A 17,356-nucleotide genomic window follows, 5' to 3' on the forward strand; every position below is an offset into this window, starting at 1 on the left:
GCTGGAGGAACTCAGCAGGCCAGGCAGCATCTATGGAAAAGAGTAAACAGTCGATGTTGTGGGCTGAGACCCTTCATCAGGACTGGGGAAAAACAAGACGAGGTCAGAGTAAGAAGGTGGGGGAAGGGAGAAAGGTGGTAGGTGATAGATGAGACTGGGGGTGGGGAGGTGATGTAAAGAGCTGGGAAGTCAATTGGTGAAAGAGATAAAGGGCTGGAGAAGGGGGAATCTGATAGGAGAGGGAAGGGGGAAGAGCACCAGAGGAGATGGGCAGGTAAGGAGATCAGGTGAGAGAGGGAGTGGTGAAGGAGATGGGGGGGAACACCTGGGAACTGGAAGGTTGAGAAATCGATGTTCGTGGCAGCAGGTTGGAGGCTACCCGTACATGGCAGCTCGCTACTCCCTCGGTACTTTTTATTTTCCCGTTTAGCACAGCGGCTCCAAGAGCAAGAGGCAGACCCATCATGGACATAACCCTCCTCATCATCAAGGACACCTTCAGGGGGTGGGGAGGGGGGGGTAACTCATGCCGGCGACATCCATCATGAAAGATCCTCACCACCCGGGACGTGCCCTTCTCTTGCTAGTACGATCAGGAGGAAGAGAAGACGCCTGCAGACTTACCTCAACGTTTTAGGAAGAGCTTCTTCGCTTCCACCATAAGATGTCTGAATGTTCCACAAGCCCATGAACACTACCTCATTAATCGTCTTCAGCACCATTTATTTTTTTTGTAACTTACAGTATTTTTTTATGTCTTGCACTCTCCTGTTGCCACAAACCAACAAATTTGACAGCATATTCCTTCAATAAGACAAATCCCCCTTATCTTAAGAAAGGACACGTTGACATTGGAGTGGGTTCAAAATGTTTCACAAAAATGATTCTAGGAATGAAAGGTTTGTCATATGAGGAGCGTTTGATGGCTCTGGGCCTCTGCTCTCTGGAATTCAGAACAAGGAGGTGGGATCTCACTGAAAATTATTGAACGTTGGAAGGCCTAGATAGGGTGGATGTGGAAAGGATGTTTCCTGTGGTGGGGGAAGCCTAGGACCAGAGGGCACAGCCTCAGAATAGAATGGGAGGAGTTTCTTTAGCCAGAGAGTGGTGAATCTGTGGTATTCGTAGCCACAGGCGGCTGTGGTGGCCAAATCATTGAGTGTATTTAAAGTAGAGGTTGATAGCTTTCTGTTTAGTCAGGGTGTGAAAGATTACAAGGAGAAGATGGGAGTTTGGGTTGAGAAGGAAATGGATCAGCCAATATCAAATGGTGGAGCATCGTCGATGGATTGAATGGCCTAATTCTGCTCCAATGTCTTATGGTCAGTCTGCCAGCAATAATAAATCTCTTTCTGATTCTACTGGATCTGTGGGTTGGGGGTTGGGGGGGGGGGAGGAAATCTCCCTTGCTTCTGCATTGGTCTTTGCCCAATGCCATTCCCTCAACATCTGCATTTTCTTCCCCTCCCACCACCGGTTACCCACCGTGTCTCAGAGCAGAAGGAAACATGGTCCCTCAAGTCTGGCCCTGCCGTTGCACTTTGCTGTGGCTGAGTTGTTCCAGGACTTGGTCCCCTCCCTGGTTCTCTCTCCACATTCCCAGAGGTTTTCTTCTGTTCCCCAGCTCTGTGCCCATGTTCTCAGATCCGTATCCATACTCCAACTCACGTCCACATCCCCCAAACCTTCCATCACATTCCCAGCCTTATCCATTCCCACCCCCACATCCGCTTTCCCCTTCCATTTACATTCCCATATCCGTGCCCACGTTCCCTATCTCCGCGACTCCTTTCCCACTCTGTTCGCAATCCCAGATCTGTATCCACATTTCCAGAATTTTGATCCAAGCCCTGTGGTTAAATTCCCCAGTTCCTTGTCCATGTTCCCCAAATCCCCATCATGTAGACTCCCAGAATCCCAGCCCCGTGCCCGTATTCCTGGAAGGTGCTCACCTTTGGGATGACAGCCGTAGACCCCATCCTGCAGACTGCACTGTTCCGAATCTGAGCACTTGGTTTCCTGACATTCCAGGTGTTTGGGGCTGACGCAGGTGCAGACTTTTGAACATCCGGGCAGGTACCAGGACTCGTTGATCTAGGGATGGGTGGTTGGAGAGAGACCTTTTTCACTCATCGCTCCTGCTGTTCACCCCCCCCCAATCAGCCCCTCCTGTCTCCCACCCCTCTGCGCCCCCACGAGTCTCTGCACCCATAGGTTGCATGACCCAGTTTACCCCCCCCACCCCAACTAGAGCGAGCCCACAGGATGGTGAGCATGCACCAGCTCTTCGACTGCAGACGGCATCATGGCTAGGCACTCCCAGGTAGTGTCCCATCCTCCAGCACCCAGAGGGGAAGAGGGGGAAGGATCACTATAAGAGGTGGAATATTGATTGGGAGATCGGATTCCATTGTCCTCCACATAGAATGGTTCAGGGCTAGAACAACCAGGAAGATCAAGCACATGAGAGGGGTGACATAGAACATCGAGCCCTTCAGCTCATCGTGCTGCACCACCCTTTTACCCTACACAATCAATCTAACTCTTCCCTCCTCCCCAGTCCACAACCCTCCATTTTTTTCCCCCACACTCCTATCTCAGAGTCTCTGAAACATATCAGACTCCACTGCCACCCCCAGTAGTGCATTCCACGCACTCCACCACTCTGTGTAAAGAGAAAACTACCTCCGGCGTCTCCTCTAGACTTTCCTGCAGGGGTTGGGAGTACGTTAAGAGGTGTCTTCTGGTGTTGGCCATTCCTTTCCACTCTTTCTTTGCCTCTTGTCAAGTGATCTCTCAGACTCCTTCACCCCAATACAGGAGAAGAATTAGGCCTTTCGGCCCATTGAATCTGCTCTGTTATTCAATCATGGCTGATGGTTTTTCATTCAACCCCATACTCCCACCTTCTCCTCAAAGCCCTTAACCCTATTACCAATCAGGAAGCTACTATCCACGGCCTTAAATGTACACAATGACTTGGCCTCTACAGTCACCTGGGGCGACAAATTCCATGGCATCCCTCTATTCTGAGGCTGGGTCCTCTGGTCCTAGACTATCCCACTGGCAGAAACATCCTCTCTACCCAGACTTCCCAGTATCCAAGACGAGTTAACGAGTTTCCTGCCTTATCCTTCCGAACTCCACTGAGCAGATACCCAGGGACATCAAACCCAGCTTGCACATTAACCCTTTCATTTCCAAGATAATTTTGTAAACCTCCAGGCCGGCTCATCTCGTCTGAGATAAGGGGCCCAAAATTGCCCCCAGTATTCCAAATGCAACCTGACCAGTGCCTCATAAAGCCTTGGAAGTCCATCCTTGCTTATATTCCAGTCTTCTCAAAAAGAAAGCATTCACTTTCCTTACTACTGTCTTGACCTGCAAGTTAACCTTAAGGGAAGACTGAGCGTGGTCTCCCTTGTCTTTGGGCATATCCAATTACTGCATTTTCAGCCCATTTAGGAAATAGTTTTCACCTTTGTTCTTCTACCCAAAGTACACAGCCCTGCACTTCCAACACTGGATTCCATCTGCCACTTCCCTGGTGCATCCAAGTCCTCTGCGGTCTCCTTGCTTCCTTGACACCACTTGCCACTTGTTCTCTCCTGCTATCCTGGCCGCAACCTCATGGGTTCCTTCATCCAGATGAGCCCATAAGATACATCAGCAGAATCAGGCCATTTGGCCCATTGAGTCTGCTCCACCATTTCATCACGGCTGATCCATTTTCCCTCTCAGCCCCAGTCTCCTGCCTTTTCCCCATATCCCTTCATGTCCTGACTAATCAAAAATCAATAAACCTCTGCCTTAAATATACATAAAGACCTCTGCACCCTCTGGTCTTAGACACTCCACCATCGGAAACCTCCTCTCAACATAGACTCTATCGAGGCCTTTCAACATTCGATAGGTTTCAATGTCGCCCCTCATTCTTCTGAATTCCGATGAGTTGAGCCCTAGAGTCATCAAACGCTCCTCAAGTGATAAGCCTTCCAATCCCAGAATCATTTTCCTTTGAACCCTCTCCTGTTTCAACACATCCTTTCTTAGATAAGGGGCCCAAAACTGCTCACAATACTCCAAGTGAGGGCACCTCTTGAAAGGCTCCTGTTACCCGCACCCTCAGATTTCTGCTAGTCTGCCAATCTTCTGTCTATGCTAGAACCTTGCCTCTGGATGAGGAGGGACTTGGAGATGTCCCTCACCTCAGTGACGCAGTGGGGAGGTGGTTTCAGCTGCACTGATAAAGCTACTCACCATGTGATAGTCACCCTGCTGGTCGGTGCAGCCACAGTCAAAGAGAGGGACGCACTCGCTGTCACTGAGGACGTACCCTGGGTTGCACGCGCACCCCTCTATGCACTTGCTCGAGCACCCGCCCCCGCCGGGCTGGATGCAGGTGGCAGGGCACTGGCTGATGCAGAGATCGTAGTGTGAGTTGGGCGGGCAGTACGGATCTGAGACAGAACAGAACGCGATCAGTTCCTGAAGCAGGAGGTGCAGAGAGCTAAAGACCTACGTGCATCTGCGAAGGCAAGGGCTGATTAGAGCCAGGCAGTGCAGATTCGCCATGGAAAGTTGTTTCTCACCAGTAAGATGATGAGAGGCATAGAGAGAGTAGACAGCCAATATCTTTTTCCCAGGGTCAGAATGTCAAAGACTTTATGTGAAAGAGATGAGTTCCAAAGAGGTGTGTGGTAAATTATTTTTTACACGGAGGGTGGTGGGTGCACTGCCAGGGGAGGCAGAGAAAATAGGGGCATTTTAGAGGTGGTAAGAAAGATATATGAACATTTACCAGGACGTTGGTTGGACTTGACATGTGAATTACAAGGAGAGGTTGTGTAGACCTTACAAAGGCTTTGGAGAGAGACAAGAAGAACTTTACCAGGATGCTGATGAGAGGGCATGAACTATAATGAGACATTGGCCGGACTTTTTGTTGTTTTCTCTGGAGTGGTGGAAGCTGAGAGGAGATCAGGTAGCAGCTTATTAGGTTAGGAGAGGCACAGAGTAGAGTAGACATCCGGTATCTTTATCCCAGGGTCAAAATTTAAGGTTAGAGTTCAAACTTCTAAGTAAATTTGTTATCAAAGTACGTACACACACACATATATTTTTGTTTCAACAAATACTCAATAAATCTATAGAATAATAACCATAACAGAATCAATGGAAATCCACCCAATTGGGGTATTCAACAGGAGTGCATAAAACAAACTCTGCAAATACTAAAGGAAAGAAATAATAATAATAATTATTATATATATATATATATATAAAGCAATAAATATGGAGAACATGAGATAAAGAGTCCTTGAAAGTGAGTCCATAGGTTGTGGGAACATTTCAGTGATGGGGCAAGTGAAGTTGAGTGAAGTTATCCCTTTTGGTTCAAGAGCCTGATGGTCGAGGAGTAGAAACTGTCCCTGAACCTGGTGGTGCAAGTCCTGAGTTTCTTGTACCATCTTCCTAATGGCAGTGAGAAGATGTCCTGGTCGGTGGGGATCACTGATGATGGATGTTGCTTTCCTACGACAGTGTTTCATGTAGATGCACTCAATGGCGGGGAGGGCTTAACCCGTAATGTACTGGGTAAGTTCAAAGGAAATGTGTGGGGCTACTTATTTATTTTTACCTGGAATGTGCTGCCAGGGGTGGTGGAGGCAGGTACAATATAGGTATTTTGGACTCTTGACCTCACAATCTTCCTCAATATGATCTTGCACCTCATCATTTACCTGCACTTTCTCCGTAACTGTTGCACTTTATTTTGCATAGTTATTGTTCTACCTCAATGCACTGTGTAATGATTCGATCTGCATACACAAGGGTTCCACTGTATCTTGGTACATGTGGCAATAATAAACTAATACTAATATCAAGGTGACCAAGAGGATGGATGAGGGAAGGGTGGTAGAAGTTGTCTATAAAGACTTTGGCAAGGGTACCGCATGGTACACTCATCCTAAAGGGTAGATTGAATGGACCCAGTGTAAGCTAGACAAGTGGACGTAACGGTGGCTTGATTGTCACAGACAGTGGGTGGTAATGGAGGGCTTTCATTCAGACTAGGAGCCTGTAGCAAGCAGACTCTTGACTTCACAATCTACCTCGTTATGATCTTGCACCTTATTTGGTTGAGCTTTTCTTGGACTCTTGACCTCACAATCTATCTTCTTGTGATTTTGTAACTTATCGTCTACCTGCACTGCACTCTCTCTTTAGTTGTTACACTTTATTCTGTGTTGTTATTGTTTTCCCTTGTTCTACCGCAATATACTGTGTAACGATCCGATCTGTACGACAAGACAGGGCTATCACTGTATCGCAGTACAGATGACAATAAACTAATTCTAATTCCAAATGTGCCACAGGAATCGGTGGTGGGTTCGATGTTGTTGATCTTTTAATTTAATGATTTGGACGACAATGAGGATGACATGGTTAGTCCACTTGTAGATGACACGGTTCCTGGAGCAGACACCAGGCAAGGCCACTTGATTCCGAACAAGTGTTTCATTGATCATTACAGAATGTGTCTCTGGTGCTTCCCACTCCCTCCCCTCTCCCTTCCCCTTTTCCCAACCATGATTCACCTCTCCCTGCCCCCCTTCCCACTCTCAGTCCACAACAGAGACCCAGATCAGAATCAGGTTTATCATCACTCACATATGTCATAATATTATTATTTTTAGGAGCAGCAGTACAGTGCAATACATAAAATCATTACTATTATAGTTTGCCTAACACTTTTACATAGTATTTTATATATATATAGTTTATATATGTAACTACTATATAGAACTATATATAGTACTAATATATATTCTTATTATAATGTTATAGTAATTTTTATGTATTGCACTGTGCTGCTGCTGCAGAACAACAAATATCATGACATATGTCAAAGATAATAAACTTTCTGATACTTGCAAAACTTACATTGAACATTTTTGTAAGTGGACCTTGTGTATCTGCTGCGATGTGGCTATGTAATGTTTTCACAGCACCTGTGCATACACGTACTCCGGCACGATAACGAACGCGACGTTGACTTACCACAGAAGCCGGGTGTTCGCCAGTTGTGCACGGTTGCCCCTGCAGAGTGGCAAGCATCTGTGTAGGCTTGCAGCTGGTCACAGAGGGGGCCTTGGAGCCCCTGGAACTGGCACAGGTCATACACGCAGCTGTCAAAGTAGGGTTTGGGATCCACGACATGGATACAGTCTCTGCAAAACAGAACAAACTTTTATCCCAGGCTCATCCCAAAACATATAAAACGCTGGGGGTGCTCAGGAGGTCAGGGTGCATAAAGTTCTGGTTGCCCCATTCTGGGAAGGATATTCCGGCTCTGGAGAGGCTGCAGAAGAGGTTTACCAGGATGCTGCCTGGTTTACAGGGTGTGTGCTGTCATGACCTCTGAGGAGACCACCATCATATTGTCACATGATTTGGAGGTTTGTGTGCCTCAGTGACCCGGAGAGCCACGCTGGCTGGAGTCAGGGCTTTTAGCTTTGGCTCTTGGTGGGGTCACCCATGCCAAACAGGTCAAAGGGCAGAGGCCAGACTGAGAGTGGTTCACCGGTCCTCCAGGTTTAGGGGTTCAGCTCAGGGCCAATAACCCTGACTGGTCAAACACAACTGTTACAGAAATAACAATGAAGAATCCTCCTACATCTGAGTGTGATGATATTCCTGAGTCTCCACCCGGAACTTGTGTGACTGACAGTGGTGAAAACCGAGAGGAGGCTACTGACATGATGAAGGAAGCCCTGAACACCGCTGGAGACAGAGGGGCTTCATTGCTGTCCCGAACGCCAGCAGGAGTATCTTTTTCCCTGGGTAAAAATGTCTAATACGTTGAAGGTGAGAGGAGGTAAGTTCAAGAGGGATGTGAGGGGTGATTTTTTACTCGGAGAGTAGTGGATGTCTGGAATGTGCTGCCTGGTATGGTGGTAAAGGCAAATACATTAGAGGCTTTTCAGAGACATTTAGATAGGCCATGGATGTGAGGAAGATGGAGGGATATCCTTCAAGCCTGCAAGTCACCCTTGGGCAAGGTGTAACACCTGATTATCTCCCCCCACCATTCAGGGTCATATGAATCCATGGGGGCAGGTGGTGGGTGGTCGTACGAGCAGCCGGTGCAGATCACAAGCCCTGGTCATGTGACCAGGCAGACAATCTCTGAAGAGTATTGTTAGTGGCTGGGGTCACCCGCCTTTCCCAGAAAAATGCAATGGCAAACCACTTGTAATGCCCTAGTTAAGGTTTTTACTGCTATACTGTGGGTATTTCGTTTTAATAGTTCTGTAAGAGCCGTCTGTTCTGCTTTTAGCATGTTTGGGTTTGAGCTAAAGATAAGGGGCTACGTTGTTCAGTTTAGCAGTGTTATGTCAGCCAGTCAGGATGGTGGAATTGGGAGAAGGTCTGGAGAACACTGGCAGCAGAGGTTTTTTGTGAGGGACACTGGTGTGGGCCGAAGTCTTTTTGGCGGGGGCTGGGAGAGGACAAGAGGGAGGTTGGCTGAGGATGCCATCCCTTTGCACAAGGTGCTTTGTGCTCCGAGGAGGGAGGACCAATACTCCCATGGGGGAGCTGGTTCGATCAAGATGGATTTCAAGAAACATAAGAAGATGGCAAGTGCTTTCACGCAGACTGAGGGTCCAGCGTGTGAGTCACAGACGATATCAAGCTGAGCTCCAACCTGCGTGCACATTTGCACTGGGTTAACAGGAACAGGCCCTTTTTATATATTTTTTTTCCTTTTTCCTACTAACTGTTTGATAAGTCTGAGATTTGTAAATATACTTCCTTTATATTTGTATGTGATGTACGATCTGTTATTCCTTCCAGACATTTAATTGTGTGGGGGTGGTATTTACAGACTATTGGCACAATCGGGGTTCGAGTGGTCGAGACATCCCAGCTTCTGGGGTTTGGTGGGACCCAAGTTATACCAACCCTAGACATACGGAGTTTGAGAAGGTTTGTTTTCTCACTGCTTAATCCAGCGAGCTGCATCTGTAGACACCCAGTAAAAAGGGGGTTTCACATTTCTGTAGAAAAATTTGCCAAGAGCAATTGTGGTCACGGAAAGACCATGGTGGCCCACATCATATGTCACAGCCCATATGAATGAATACATCTTGAAGTATCCCAAACTGCCTTACAGTCAATCGTTGTTGTAGGATAGCCAGCAGTCAAAGCTTTGCACAGTAAGCTCCCACAAACAAAACAACAATAATCGGTTTGGGTGATGGCAAACCACTTCTGTAGAAAAATTTGCCCAAGAACAATTGTGGTAATGGAGACAGGCACATGAACAGGCAGAGAATGGAGGGATATGGAATGTGAACAGGCAGATGGAATTAGTTCAAATTGACATCGTGGGCCACACCAACATTTTGGGCCGAACAGCCTGTTCTTGTGCTGTACTGGTCTACCGTATGTGTTACGTTAATGGGAAAACGTGCTCAGTGATCAGATGGGTTCCAATCAATGGCTAAAGGACAGTACTGGTTAATGGGGCAGGGGCTGATGAATCGCGAATGTGGCTTAGCGCCATTCATGATGCGAGCCTATAGGGGTGGGAGTGTTGAGGTTTTGCTGGCTGCTCGCTCTGCAGAACCCACTCTCTGCTTGGCATTATGGGGACTGTAAGGAAAAGAGCCATCAGGACCGTCACAGAGGCTGCAGGTGGCCGTGGGTCAGGCGGTGTGGCCCGTGGACACCAGCCGGGGCCTGGCTGGGTGACCCGGGCGAGAGTGTGTGGTGTTGAAAGACTCGAAACGCCCGATGACCCAGCACAGCCTCAGATCTATCTGAGCATCACAAGGATAAAGTGAGCTGTGAATCAGCCGAAACAATGCAGAAGTACCTGGGTTGTGCAGGAAGAGGGCTCATGTCACCTTGAAACACCATTGGATTTTCCTTAGATTAGTCCTACTAGAGCCTCCAACCACATTCAACAGTGTTAGCCCTCAGAGCTAAGAATGTCTGCCCACGTCTAACGTCATCGGATGTACTCAGACTGCCCGTGACAATCCCAGACCATCCCTGATACTCCAATACAATTCCTGGGAGCCACGGGTGATCTCTGAGACCCCCAGACTACCCCGAACATCCTTGAATTTTGTAGACCATCCCAGACACCCTTCGATCATCACTGACTCCTTCAGACCACCCGTGAGACCTCTGGACCACGCCTGACACCTGCGCACAATTTCCGAGACTCTGAAACAATTGCTGAGGTCACAGAGGTCCTCAGATAATTCCTGAGACTCTGAAACAATATTCAAAATAGTGAAACCGTCGTGGAGCCCCTGGTACAATCTGTGAGCCCTTTAGACCATCCCCAAGACCCTCGGACAATCCTTGAGAAACTGACACCATCCCGGAGAGATTCCTGGTTACGTGCACGGCAGAAGCAATTATCCCTGACTGACGTTTGCTCCCATTACCTGAATGGTCCCTTTGGGTCAGTAATGAGACCACACTGGTCAGACCCGATCACCTTGTCGTAGATCTCGTCCTTGCACGGAATAGGGTCGATCGATTGACACCTGGAACACAGAGAGGGACTTGTGTTACTGATGGCCAGACCTGGTTGTGGGCTGATTTCAGGAACGGATGTGCCTGGTTTCTCAACTGCTCGGTGGTTCTATTTTGGGAGGAACTGGTTTTTTAATTTTAATGAATTTAATTTAGAAGCACAGCACAGTCCACAGCCCTCCCAGCCCAGCAAGTCTGAGCCACCCAATTGCCCCCATGTGGCCAATTAAGCTGCGAACACGTACACCTTTGAACATGTGAGAGGACACTGGAAGACCCAGAGAAAACCCACGTGGTCACAGAGCAGACGTACAGAGATTCCTTATAGAGGACGCTGGGACTGACCTCTGAACTACCATGCCTGAGCCGTAATCGCGTCACGCTAACTGCCATTTATTTTTAGTTTTAATCTTTTATTTTATTGGGATACAGCGTGGAATAGACCATTCTGACCCTTCGAGCCCCACCACCGGCAATCCCCCCCACCCATTTACAATGGCCAACTGGACTGTGGGTGAAACCTGTGCACCTGGAGGAAACACACCAGGTGACAGGGGGATGTACAAACGCTCGACAGGCAGTGGCGGGAATTGAACCCTGGTCACTGGTACAGTAGACCGTTGCGCTAACCACTACGCTACAGTGCCAGGCAGGACACGGTGGAGCATCTGGTCTCCGATCCTCAGACACACAAAGAACAGGTTCCCCACACTCCCAAACTCACTGGGACACCATTCCCCACCTCCTTTGGAAATCCTTGCAAATAACGTGCCTATTATGGCACATCCTCGCAAACTACTGGTTCGACTGGAAAACTGATGAACTGTGTAGCCACTGAAATGAAACTCTTGGAATATTTTCTGAATTAATATCCAATGGTCGGGAAAATACCTGAAAATACTCTGAATACCTGATTAGCGGGCCCAGTTCTGTTCCAGGGTTCAGTGGCTGATGACCACCTGCCCTCCCCTCCCCTCCCCCATCCCCACCTCCATCCTCACCTGTCCTCCTCGTCGTCCTTTGTCTTCCAGCTGTCTCCGAACACCTTATCATTTGCTGCCATTGTGCCGTCCGGCTTTCGGTAGTCATCACTCTGGTTATCGTTGAAGTCCCCGCAGAGACCACACATCTTCCCCTTGTAGGAGCTGAATGGGGCAGAGAGAGACCTTTACGAGACGGGCGAGGCTGGGATCACCGTCGGACTGCGGGGTTAGAACTCCCCTGGGTCTCCGCACAGGGTCGCAACGTGAACTTCACACAAGCTCTGTGTGTATCTACTCCTCACAAACTGAGAGCTCGCAAAGATATTTCAAAATATTTGAGATGCATTTTATGGAGACATGGGAAACTGCAGACACTGGAATCTGGAGCAATGCACTATCCACTGGAGGAGCTCAGTGGGTCTGGCAGCATCTGTGGAGGGAAATGGGTAGATGACGCTTCGAGTCAAAGACCCTTCACCTGGACCGTCTTGGCCTGAAACTTCGGGCTTTGACAATGGGCTTTTCATTGTTCTAATTGGGTTTGTCTTTGTAAAAATTGTGTATAATTTATGTTAATTTTATTTTCCTTGCGCCTTTTGTTTCTCTGACGCCGAGTCTGTGATGCTGCGGCAGGCGAGCTTCTCATTGCCCCTGGGCACACAATACACTCGGCTTTGACTGTGACAAACGGGGTGATGGAGGAACTCAGTGGGTGGGGCAGCACCTGTGAAGGGGTAATGGACAGACGTGTCTCAAAGCTGGGTGTGTTTGCACCCACACCACACCCCTGGCACTCCTCCTCTGCCGCCTGTTCCATACTCCTCCCATGATGCTCCACGCTCACCATTCCAAACCTCCTTTGCTCCTGTCAGATTTACAAACTCGCTCGCTGCTCCACATTGATAAATACAGGACTGTGCAAAACTATTAGGCACCGTATATATGTGCCTAAGACTTTTGCACCGTACTGTACCTCCTCCCTAACGGTAAGGCCATGTCTGGATATAGTGCATCTGTGTGGGGTAATGGACAATCAGCGTTTAAGGTCAAGACCCTGTGGTAATGAAAATTGATAGCACAGCAAAGAGCTGTTGATGGGCAGATGTCAGGGAGATCAAGTTGTTACTTATAGGGGAGGAAAGAGGGTGAATGGGGCTGACGAGGTGCCAACCAGGGAGCCAGAATGGACCCGATGGGCTGATTGGCCTCTTGTGGTGGAGACTGGCCTGAATGAGCTGTGACATTGGGACTTACCTCGGGATCTGTATCTTCACAAAGTGGTTCCCGTCGTATTGCAACTGTAGCCCAAAGTCGGTGTTGACAACCACATACTGGCCGGATTGAGAGAGGTGGGCGCGCCCCACGGTTTTCGGCAGGCGAATCCTTTTCTGGTCCACCTACAATCAGAAGATCAGTCAGTGTCTGAACAACTCAAAGTGGAAGGTCTTTGTCTACAGCTCAATCCCTCATCCGTCTTCTCCCTCTCTCTCACCCTCTTCCTCTCCTCCCTCACTCCCTCTCTACCTCTCCCCTCACTTCCTCTCTCTCTCTCTCTCACTCTCTCTCTCACCCTCTTCCTCTCCTCCCTCATTCCCTCTCCCTCTCCCCTTCTCTCCACTTCCTCTACCCCTCACTTCCCCCTCTCCTCTCTCTCTCCCTCTCCCCTTTTTCCCTCTCTCCTCTGTCCCTTTCTCTTGCTCCCCCCTCTCTTCCACCCCCTCTTCTCTCTCACCCTCTCCTCTCCTCCTCCCTCCTTATGATCCGATCTCTTTCTCTCCCCGTTTCCAATTTTCCTTTGATCCTCTGTCTCCCCCCTCTTTTTCTCTCCCGATTTCCCCCTCCTCCCAATCCTACCTTCTCTACTTCAGGTTCTAACCCTCTTTCTCTCCTTCCACATGCCTCTCTCCTTCTCTCTCCATCAGCTGCCTCCCCTCCCAAATCTCCCACTGATTCTCCATTCCCTTTCCAGTTCTCCTGTTCCCCTGATCCACTTTCTCTTTGCCTAACTCTGATTTCCGTCCACTCCTTCACCCCGTCTTTCCGTCGAAATCTCTCTCTCCCAAGGACTCATGTTCTAGGGCTCTGCATCTGAAGGGCACTGCGCTAGCGCGACACTGTTACAGCGCGGGCTGTTGGATGTTCGGAATTCAATTCTGATATCTGTTTAACGTGTGGGTTTCCTACCTCAGTTTAAATACCTATTGGTTAGCAGGTTAATTGGTCTTTGTAATTTGCCTGGTGTTTCAGGTCTGCAGTCCTATCCCCCAACCCTGTCCCTGACACCTGTCCCACACCCCTCCCGCGATGCTCCACCCTCACCATTGCCAGCTTCCTGCGCTCCCGCCGGATTTACAAAATCACTCTGCTCCACATTGACAATCATAGTCTTGAGCAAAAGGCTTAGACACTGTGTGTGTGTGTGTGTGTGTGTGTGTGTGTGTGTGTGTGTGTGTGTGTGTGTGTGTGTGTGTGTGAGTGTGAGTGTGAGTGTGTGTGTGAGTGTGTCTGTGTCTGTGTGTGTGTCAGTGTGTGTGTCAGTGTGTGTGAGTGTGTCTGTGTGTGTGTCTGTGAGTGTGTGTGTGTGAATGTGAGTGTGTCTGTGTGTGTGTGTGAGAGTGTGTGTGTGTGATTGTGTGTGTGTGTGTCTGTGTGTGTGAGTGTGTGTCTGTATGTGAGTGTGTGTGTGTGATTGTGTGTCTGTGTGTGTGAGTGTGTGTGTGTGTGTGTCTGTATGTGAGTGTGTGTGTGTGATTGTGTGTCTGTGTGTGTGAGTGTGTGTGTGTCTCTGTGTGTGTGTGATTGTGTGTGTGTGTGTGTGTCTGTGTGTCTGTGTGTGTGAGTGTGTGTGTGTGTCTGTGTGTGTGTGTGTGTGTGTCTGTGTGTGTGTGTGTGATTGTGTGTGTGTGTGAGTGTGTGTATACTCTGCAAAAGTCACACACACACACACACACACATATCAAAAAGACTTTCACACAGTACTATATATTTGACAAATGAGGCTAATCTTTCTTTACTAAAGGACATACATTCAGGTGAGAGAGGAGAGTGGTGGGCACCTGGCAGGGGTGCTGGTGGAGGCAGATATGATCGTGGTGTTCGTGGGGCTTTCAGACAGGCACACAAATATGCAGGAAATGGAGGGATAGGGACTGTGATTTAATTGAATTTGGTATCGCGGTTGGAACAGGGGCGAAGGGCCTGTTCTTCTGCTGTACCGTTCTACGTTCTGTGGGGACGCCAGATACCACGACTGGCTTTAACCTGTAAGTCGGCAGACTGGGCAGGCCAGCGAGTTGCGGACAAGCATTTGTCCAATAACCATTACCTACAGTGAATTCATTGGGAGGAAAATGCTAACTCCACTGCCAGATTTATGCTTCAACATCTGTTTCTGCATGAAAAAAAGCAGCTTTTCACAGGATGGGGCAACGCTAACTTGATTGGGTCTAAGCTGAGTGCAGGGGGAAGGGGCAGGGGTTACCTGCAGCCCAGATTGGTAGGAAGGTCAGCAAGATATATGAAATGCTGGAGGAAATCAGCAGGTCAGGCATCATCTATGGAGAAATATAAACTATTCCTCTCCTTGGATGCTGTTTGAATTTTTGAGTGACTCCTTTTTTGACCCTGGTTTGACCTTAAGTCCAAATGCCCTCATCAGACTAAATAAAAGCGCTTTGGGTAACTGGGCCCCTGGCCAAGCAAGAGCCCTCGAACTGGAAGCGCAGCGAGACAAACCAGAATCCTCCTGTTCTTCATCAGGGTGATGGTGACGCCGTCAATGGTGACATAGACTTTCCTCAGGTAAGTCGCTCCTGGAAGCCCCCTCTCTTCATTCTTCCCCTCGATTGTGAACCAGGGACCTAGACAACAACAAAGCTGGGTCACGAGATGAACCGAGGCCCTGGGGAACCGCAAAGCCAGGTCACGAGGAAGCATAGAGGCGGGGGAAGAGGGAGAGGGGGGACAGAGAATGAGAAACTGAGAGGAGAGGGTGGAGGAAGGGGAAGGAGAGAGAGAGAGGGAGGGCAAGAAAGAGGAGAGGAGAGAGAGAGAGGAAGGATATTTGAGGGGGACAGGAAGGTTGTAAGAGGGGGAGAGAGAGAGAGAGAGAGAGCAGAGGGGAGAGAAAGGAGGGAGGGAGAGGAGAATGGGGGAAATAATGTAAAAATAGGGAAAAAAGAGCAAATTGTGAAATAGAAACAGAGAGACAGACAGACAGATGTCCAGTTTTACATATAAAGGTGCGGACATTCACAGACACACTCTCACACACACACTCACACTCTCTCTCACACACACACACACACACACACACACACACACACACACATATACACACACACACACACACACACACACACACACACACACACACACACACACACACACACACACACACACTCACACTCACACACACACTCTTGCTCAGGTACACACTCAGCTGGATATTCCAAGACGTGTATACCAACAAGTACAGCGTGCACTAGTTGCCCTGCGCCCGTGATGTACACATTAAGTTGGAAAGGGTACAGAAAGACGTGCACAGGTGCTGCCAGGACGAAGGGCTTGGGTTATACAAAGAATAGGCTGCATCCTTTTCCTCTGGAATGTAGGAGGCTGAGGGGTCATGTTAGAGATTTATAAATTCTTGAGGGCGGGTGGTCTTTTTCTCAGGGTCCCAGTGGAGTCTAAAACCAGAAGGTGTAGGGTTAAACTGAAAGGGGAGGGTTTTCTGGAGGTCAAAGGGTGGTCCATATGTGGAATGAGCTGCCAGCGAAAGTGATGGAGGAAGTACACATTAAAGACATCTCGATTGGTACGTGGAATAGGGGATGAGTCGGGACCAGTTCAGGTAGGCTATTTGGTCAGTACAGACAGCACGGCCCGAAGGATTTGTGCTGACTGCTGTGGAAGCACAGATGGCCTTGAGTGAAAAATCCTATCAGAAGTAGTGGATACAGCCCAGTCCATCAGGGGTAAAGCCCTCCCCCTCCACTGAGCATTGTCGCTGGAAAGCTGCAGGATACCCTACCACCCAGATCATGCTCTCTTCACACTGCTGGAAAGTACAGGAGCCCCAGGACTCACATTAGACCATAAGCCATAGGAGCATTTGGCCCATCGAGTCTTCCCTGCCATTTCATCATGGCTGACCCATTTTCCCTCTCAGCCCCAGTCTCCTGCCTTCTCCCCGTTTCTCTTCATGCCCTGACAAATCAAGAATCTATCAACCTCTGTCTTAAATATACCCAATGATTTGGCCCCCACAGCTGCCTGTGGCAACAAATTCTACATATTTACCACCCTCTGGCTAAAGAAATTTCTCTTCTTCTCCATTCTAAATGAGCGTTTCTCGATTCTGAGACTGTGTCCTGGCCCTCCGTGTCCACCACAGGAAACATCCTCTCCACACCCACTATCTAGGCCTTTCAACGTTCGATCGATTTCAATGAAATTCTCCCCCTCATTCTTCTGAATTCCAGTGAGTACAGGCCCAGAGCCATCAAACACTCATTTGACAAGCCCTTCAATCCTGGAATGATTTTCATGGTCCTCTTTTGAACCTTTTCCAATGTCAGCACATCCTTTCTTGGATAAGTGGCCTAAAACTGCTCACAATACTCCAAGTGAGGCCTCACCAGTGCCTTATAAATCCTCAGCATTATATCCTTGCTTGTATATTCTAGTAAGGGCATCAAAGGTAACACTGACAACAAATATTTTGCTTCCTGAATACTTTTGGATGCATCTTATGAATTTTGGGCTACTAATCATGAAAATCACCACGAAATTTCCCTATTGTGCATCATTTT

At 48.5% G+C, this 17,356-nt stretch overlaps 1 protein-coding gene across 1 annotated transcript in view; it reads right to left on the reverse strand.

Annotated features, from left to right (window-relative positions):
* The window catches only part of LOC132397493 (zonadhesin-like), a 50,448-nt gene that overhangs the window by 31,504 nt on the left and 1,588 nt on the right, over positions 1-17,356 (reverse strand). The window contains exons 3-9 of the mRNA XM_059976323.1: positions 15,279-15,403; positions 12,798-12,940; positions 11,562-11,705; positions 10,470-10,571; positions 7,066-7,235; positions 4,261-4,460; positions 1,953-2,094 (exon numbers count right to left, since the gene is read on the reverse strand). Of these exons, the coding sequence (XP_059832306.1) occupies positions 1,953-2,094; positions 4,261-4,460; positions 7,066-7,235; positions 10,470-10,571; positions 11,562-11,705; positions 12,798-12,940; positions 15,279-15,403 (1,026 nt within the window). The remainder of the gene's footprint in view (positions 1-1,952; positions 2,095-4,260; positions 4,461-7,065; positions 7,236-10,469; positions 10,572-11,561; positions 11,706-12,797; positions 12,941-15,278; positions 15,404-17,356) is intronic.

The sequence above is a fragment of the Hypanus sabinus genome, chromosome 7 (assembly GCF_030144855.1).
Source record: "Hypanus sabinus isolate sHypSab1 chromosome 7, sHypSab1.hap1, whole genome shotgun sequence".
NCBI lineage: Eukaryota > Metazoa > Chordata > Chondrichthyes > Myliobatiformes > Dasyatidae > Hypanus > Hypanus sabinus.